The 7,138-nt window shown below is 39.9% G+C and overlaps 1 protein-coding gene across 1 annotated transcript; it reads left to right on the top strand.

Annotated features, from left to right (window-relative positions):
- The first annotated feature begins 344 nt into the window (after positions 1–344).
- On the top strand, positions 345–2,691 carry CYCS (cytochrome c, somatic). Its single transcript, XM_075212249.1, has 3 exons — positions 345–489; positions 1,284–1,461; positions 2,292–2,691. Exons 2-3 carry the CDS (start codon positions 1,293–1,295, stop codon positions 2,438–2,440), a joined length of 318 nt encoding a protein of 105 aa, XP_075068350.1. The 5' UTR covers positions 345–489; positions 1,284–1,292; the 3' UTR covers positions 2,441–2,691.
- The last annotated feature ends 4,447 nt before the right edge of the window (positions 2,692–7,138 follow it).

Genomic DNA, 7,138 nt, shown 5'->3' with positions numbered 1-7,138 from the left:
AATTGAGTCCACTAATGTATAGGATGTATTGTATGTCAGGCATACAGCACATGTGGATCAAAGGTTCTGCATGCATTACATACAACAGAACAGCCAACAATGAGTTAATGCCGCACATGCGCACACATGAGTCACATGACGCTCTCCGCCATCTCTGCCAGCAGTTCCTTAGATAGACTTGTCCTTGCTGACGTCATACACCACCGCATACGTGCTGTCATATTTCTTGTAGGGGCTGGGCTCTGTGACCCTCCTTCGCCCACGTCCTGTGCAAACTAACATGCTAGACAGGCACTTCCCAGAAAGAAGCGGAAACCGTGGCACTGATTCGATCACATGCGTTGTGGGCGGAGGATTGCATGACGTTGTACGTGAGACGTAAGATTGGTTGCACAGACACCGGTTACAAAGGGCTTGGTTCGGCGTGTCCTTGAGAGCAGAGTGATCACAGTGCGCACCGGTGCAGAGCAAGCGGGAGACGGCTATACGGTAAGAGATGGGGCATCCTGTTGTTTCATTATGTCCTTTGTGTGATTTATCCCGATTATAGATAATTATAGCCGTAATCTAGTATACTTCTCCTGACCTTGTTCTGTGTGGTTGTCTCCAAGGTTCCCCCACAGCCGGCACCCGGCAAGGACCTACTAGGTAACTTCCCTTATCTAGTAGGTCCTAGCCGGGTTGGAGTGATTGCTCCACTGCTTCTAGTGTAGACTTGTACCTTGGATCATTGTTTGTGAATGGCCCGTGCTGTATTTTGCGTTGTATAATGCTGTGAGCTTTCTAAGTTCTTCCTTACAATTAAGATATGTTGTCATCCGTTCAATATTGCATGTTCTCTGATCATAAATCATTCAATGTAACAATATAATTAGACCTGTTTTGAGTTAAAATATTAAATCTAAGCTGTACATTACAAGGGTTTAGTCATTTGTCTTACTACATTATCTTCTTCTCTAATGTGTGGGTCTGCTGTAAGTGCTGTTCTTGTAATGCTCTTCAGAAGGTCATATAGGTCAATGCTACTTTGTGCTATTGAGATCTTTACTGTGAAATGTATCTTGTGGGGGATGGAGAGCAATGTCTGCCTTTGGTGGGGAAGGAGTGATAATACTTTCTAGTTTTGTATGTGGTCTACTGTGTTTTATGCAAAATGGTATTTTAATATTTGATATGGCTTTATTATACTTTAACTGTCTTGTATAAGATGTTGAATTAACTCTACTAGTTTTGTGGATGCTGCATAATGTGTAATATATTTAAAATGTCTTCCTCCTTTTTAGAATTTAACAATGGGAGACTGTGAAAAGGGAAAGAAGGTCTTTGTCCAGAAATGTTCCCAGTGCCATACTTGTGAAAAAGGAGGCAAGCACAAGGTTGGTCCTAACCTGTATGGGCTGTTTGGCCGCAAGACTGGTCAGGCAGATGGATTTAGTTACACTGATGCTAACAAAAACAAGGGTAAGTGGCCACATTTATACAATGAATGGCTTTCATTATTTAAGCTATATGCCTGCTAGCCCTCTACCCCCAGCATGCGTTTGTTTCTCTAGAACAGTTTAACAAAAATACATAGTTGTGAATGCGTTTGTCACTCTTTATGGCAGGCCGCACCAACTAACTATCTTTCCGGTGTGATCTAAAGCTTGGGTGTCCTTGTTGTATAGCAGGGTCTTATTGCATATGTATGTTTTGGGTGTTCCTTAAACTTAGAATACAAAGCACCTTTAAGAGCCATTTGTAGTGCACATGTCAAAACTTGAGATTTCAAGTTCTACTTCCTATGTGAACCTGTTCTGATAACCACCTGAAACTTTCTGCACAGAAAGTTTGGTTGTTCAAACCCACACTGGTATATCACTGTATGGCAGTGTTGGCTAACTGCAGATGTTGTGAAACTACAAGTCCCAGCATGCTTTGCAAATGTATAGCAGCTTATTGCTGGAAGGGTATGCTGGGACTTGTAGTTTCACAACACCTGGAGTGTCACAGGTTAGCCAACACTGCTGTATTTGCTGAAAAGACTAGCAATCCTGATCAACATCTGACCTTGTATGTTTGTTGGGACTGTTTGATAACTGAGCAATCACATGAACTGGACCCCATGCAATGCGATGGCTCACCTCAGGTGACCATATTAAATATGTATATTCATTTAGGTCAACCAACCAGATCTAATGTCCTGGGGTATACTGATGAGCAGTACCAGTCAGGGTGTAACTTTGATATATTGCTTGTTTTCTACCCAGATAAACAATTGAGTGTTCATTATGTGGCATGTCTTTTTATAGGTATTATCTGGAATGAGGATACCCTGATGGAATACCTGGAAAACCCCAAAAAGTACATCCCTGGGACAAAGATGATCTTTGCTGGAATCAAGAAGAAGGGCGAGAGACAAGACTTGATAGCGTATCTAAAAAGCTGTTGTTCCTGTTAATATCTTTATCTGTTGCCTTATTTATTTCAAGGAGGGATTGCTTGTGATGAGATGCTTTTAAATTTTATATATTTTTATTTGTACTGTCCATACCTATATTTGATTGTCTCATCAGCCAACAAATGTAAAGTTAATGAATGAAAGATCATTGAAATGAATTTGGCCATGTAAGACTTCAGTTTTGCTTTGTGGATCAAGATATAATGTGCTGATACTAAGGTTGTCAGACAAATAAAATTCTGTTCACAAAACTTTTCTTAAGTTTTTAATATATTCTATAGTGTGTGTGTATAAGCTGTAGCTGATTCTTCATTGAAACTTATTTTGACTTAAACTATAGTTTTGTATGTAATCTAGCCATTTAAAGGTGAATGTGTTAAAAAAACAAACAAAGAAAACTTGTACATAGTTTCTATGATGGTGCAAGGATGTCTGCTTGCACAGCTGTTTGGTACACTTCCATTTGCTTTATCCTCCATTACCTTACACTTCCTAAGATTGGCCTGTTAATTTAATTGAGGTGTGATAGTCCTCACAGGGGTGTGGCCTAATGTCATCTATCCCTTGACATCATTTGGGGCAGGATGAGATGTGATGTGTCTGATTTACTAACCAGGTCCAGTGAGTGCCAAAGTATTGACTCATAAGTCTCTCTAAATCTTTATTGTCGTGTTTTTTTTTTGTTTTTTTTTACTTGTGTATACAAATTCTGTTTTGGGGAGTGTAGTGATCTAATGTGCTTATTTAATCCCCTACATACTTTGTCTTCTGCCAGTTTTATAATCCTTGCTGCAAACCCTCATTCCACCTTATTGGTGTTAGGTTTCAAGATTACCTTAGTCAGTATTTACGCCGGCCTTCCTAGGGCGCGGAGTCCAACGGCCCTCCCGGTCTTCAAGAACCGCCGCAAGGCAGGGTGGGTTTTGCTGCCGGAGAACCGCAGGTCGCGGCCCCCAGGTTTAGCCTACTGACGTAAGGAAAGAGTTCTATGAGATGGACATGTAGAGACATGGTCAGATCCACAGGGAAATTAATAAGTGGAATCACTAACCGTATATTCAGAAGGTAGTAGTCTGGAGTAGGAACAGGTGCAGTGCATGAATCAATCCGCTGTTCAGCCCCAGGAGCAGAAGCGTAGTCCAGAATAGCTGGTTCGGTACACAGAGATCCGTCCGTTATGCAGTACCAGGGTTAAGGCAGAAGAGTAGTCTGGAGTGTAGCTGGTTCGGTACACAGGAATCGGAAGAAACAAGGGAGAACACCAGGGAGACCAAACACAGGAAGTGCAGCCAGATACAGGTAACACGTTGCTCTGACACAGACAGTGTGTCAGAGCAGCCCTGAAATAGGATTTTTGAATTCCCCGCCCAGATCAGCTGACCTGCCGCCGGGACCTACCCGGAAGTGCGGCAGCATGAAGCGGAGAATTGGTGCTGACATCGGTAAGCGCCGTTACAATTGGATACATGTGTGTACACTAAGGAGATATTAATTAGAATTTTAGCATTTAAAAGATGTTCATTTATATTAAGATCTTTAAATGTGGCTTCCAAACTATACAATTGTAAAATTGTTTGAAAATGAAATGCTGATGGCACATGCCTACTTTGAATCAATACTTGGACAAAACCATTATTTCTAGAGGTTTAACACAAAGTCCCCTACACACACATTCATGTCTAACTGGAATAATGCACTGGCAGTGTGCTCTTTCAGCCTTCTCAAAATGTTAAACTTAGAGGGGAGCACTGTTCCTAAAACACTGAGTATCAAGGATTTATAGAGGCTTTATCAATTAACATGTTGAGGTAATTCCATTCCCCCCCCCCCCCCCCCCCCCCACAAAAAAAATTGCAATAATTATCGCACTATATTTCTACTCCTTTTCTACACACGCACACCCATTGCCACCAAAAATAAACATACTCCAACATGTAATTGCCTTGCTCACCACCAGCAAGGATTCCTTCCACAATATTTACCTGATTTGCAATATTTGAGGCAGCACGGTGGCTAAGTGGTTAGCACTTCTGCCTCACAGTGCTGGGGTCATGAGTTCAATTCCTGACCATGGCCTTATCTGTGAGGAGTTTGTATGTTTTCTCCCTGTGTTTGCGTGGGTTTTCTCCGGCTGCTCCGGTTTCCTACCACACCAAAAACATACTAGTAAGTTAATTGGCTGCTATTAAAATTGACCCTAGTGTCTCTCTCTGTCTGTGTGTGTTAGGGAATTTAGACTGTAAGCTCCAATGGGGCAGGGACTGATGTGAATGAGTTCTCTGTACAGAGCTGCAGAATTTGTGGCACCGTATAAATGGTGATGATGATATCTGACATGTCCACATAATCAGTCGATTAACTACCTGTCACCTCTGCTTGGTCAGTTTCTGGACTCCAGTGACCATACACAAATTTTCATCTGTGCATGGTGCCATATCTACTGTATCTGCTACACAATATTTAAATTTTGTTTATACCAATGGTTCCCAAACTGTGCGCCTAGGCTCCCTGGGGTGCCTTGGAGATCTCACAGGGGTGCCTCGGCCAGGGCCAGTGGTAAGCAAAGCAGGGGACTATTTAGTAATTATTTTGGCTTAGGGGTGCCTTGAGAAAATTTTGAAGACACTAAGGGTGCCTTGAACTGAAAAAGTTTGGAGTGCACTGGTTAAATTTAATTTTTTTTTTTTCTCTCAAAAGAAACCTTTAGATCCAGACATTCCTTGTTTCATGTAAAGGAAGCCTAGATGCACATAGGGAAGAGGAAAAAACCCTCAAACAAAACCACTATCTTAACTGTTTAATCCAGGATCTTGTTGTATTCAATTTGTGTGACACACTACTTACTGTAATACTGCTATAACTGATTAATAAGTGGCTTAAATGTGTTCCACTAATCATGTACAGATGTTACCTATTCTGTGATCTTTATTTTTTTCATAAGAAAATTAACAAAATGGGATATGAATATCTCAAATAACGCTTTACATAGAAGTCGTTTAGAGATGATCAACAATCTAAATTTTCAACTGTTATTGCTACCCCACACATACATTAAAAAAAAAAAAAAAAAAAGTCTGGTTATAATATTAGTGCTTGTTTTCACCAATCTGATCAAGGAAGCAGATAAAGGTGACAGGATACCTTGGCTTGCTAAATAATAAAACCTTTTAGGAGTAGTTAACTGGAGATCCAAAGCTTACAATTTATTAACATTATTTCTTTCTATAAACATTTTTATTGAAGTTCAGATGTGTACATAGTAAAGTTAGGCTTTAAACAGCAATGGCAAGTTTTTAAGTAGAAATAACATATATGTACTTGTTGTGTTGGTGGTGCAATCATCATCCCCACTTATTTATATAGCGCAACTAATTCCGCAGCGCTGTACAGAGAACTCACTCACATCAGTCCCTGCCCCATTGGGGCTTACAGTCTAAATTCACATACACACACAGACTAGTGTCAATTTTGTTAGCAGCCAATAACCTACCAGTATGTTTTTGGAGTGTGGGAGGAAACCGGAGCACCCGGAGAAAACCCACGCAAAAACAGGGAGAACATACAAACTCCACACAAATAAGACCATGGTCAGGAATTGAACTCATGACCCCAGTGCTGTAAGGCAGAAGTGCTAACCACTACGCCACCGTGCTGCTTGCAATAGATGAGAAATGGCAATATCACATTATCTGAATTGCAAAACTGGCTATTGGATTAGGCAGATAAATAAATTGCAAAACCTATTGAAATAACTAAACATAACTAAATATTATTTCAAATTTTCAATAATTTTCTGAATTATTCAAATGTCCTTTCAATTTCTGAACGGACTATCAGGCAATCTTATTTACATCTTGTGATGTTCAGTCCTTGTATACAATTCTGAACGATCAATACTCTAATGGTGATTGCACAGATATATATTAGATAGAACTAAATCCCTTTTACCTCATAATTATTTTAAATTTAATAACTCCTTTTAATGTCAGACTGTAACGATGGGAGCTACTCTGCCTCCCAGTCCAGACAATTTATTCCTAGGAAAAATATGTTAAATTATACCTTCTCTCACTATACACATATATGGTAAATATTTATAGAGCTATGTTTGTATGTAATGATACATTGGATAATCTAAATATGTTTATATTGTTTGAACAATTTCTTAAACTTCATATTTTCCATTCTTAATTTATTTTCTTTATAGATTTAAACCTCACCAGTATGTTCTTAAGAAAGCAATCACACTTTAAAACTGGACTGTTTAACACATTTTCACCTGCTAATTGTCTACCCAAAAACATCCCCAAGAGCCATGTCATATGAGTTAGAAGAAACTGCACTATTGGTAGCCGATATAATGAGCAAGCTGACTTTTTAGCCAAGCAGTTTGTTGATAAAGGATATGACGGTAAAGAAATGATAACTATAAGAAAAAACAAATTGAGGATGAAAAGCAAATTACCGTATATACTCGTGTGTAAGCCGAGTTTATCAGCACATTTTTTGTGCTGAAAAAAGCCCCCCTCTGCTTATACTCGAGTCCCACTTACCTGGTCTCCGTTTTCCAGTCTCCCCCGCTCATCTGCAGGCATCTGCAGCCTCTGTGGATCACTGTCAGCCACCATTTTATTGTAGCCCGTTTTTGTGTGTTCATTGCACATGGAACAATAAAGTTAAATGAAAAGGAGCCTGTCA

The sequence above is a fragment of the Mixophyes fleayi genome, chromosome 5, assembly GCF_038048845.1.
Source record: "Mixophyes fleayi isolate aMixFle1 chromosome 5, aMixFle1.hap1, whole genome shotgun sequence".
Taxonomy (NCBI): Eukaryota; Metazoa; Chordata; class Amphibia; order Anura; family Limnodynastidae; genus Mixophyes; species Mixophyes fleayi.
The sequence above is the reverse complement of the archived record's forward strand: the minus strand, read 5'-3'. Positions and strand labels throughout refer to the sequence as shown.

Coding starts and splice junctions, on each gene's coding strand:
- CYCS (XM_075212249.1), top strand. CDS start 1,293: ATGGGAGACTGTGAAAAGGGAAAGAAGGTCTTTGTCCAGAAATGTTCC. Junction 1,462..2,291: donor TGATGCTAACAAAAACAAGG/GTAAGTGGCCAC, acceptor GTCTTTTTATAG/GTATTATCTGGAATGAGGAT.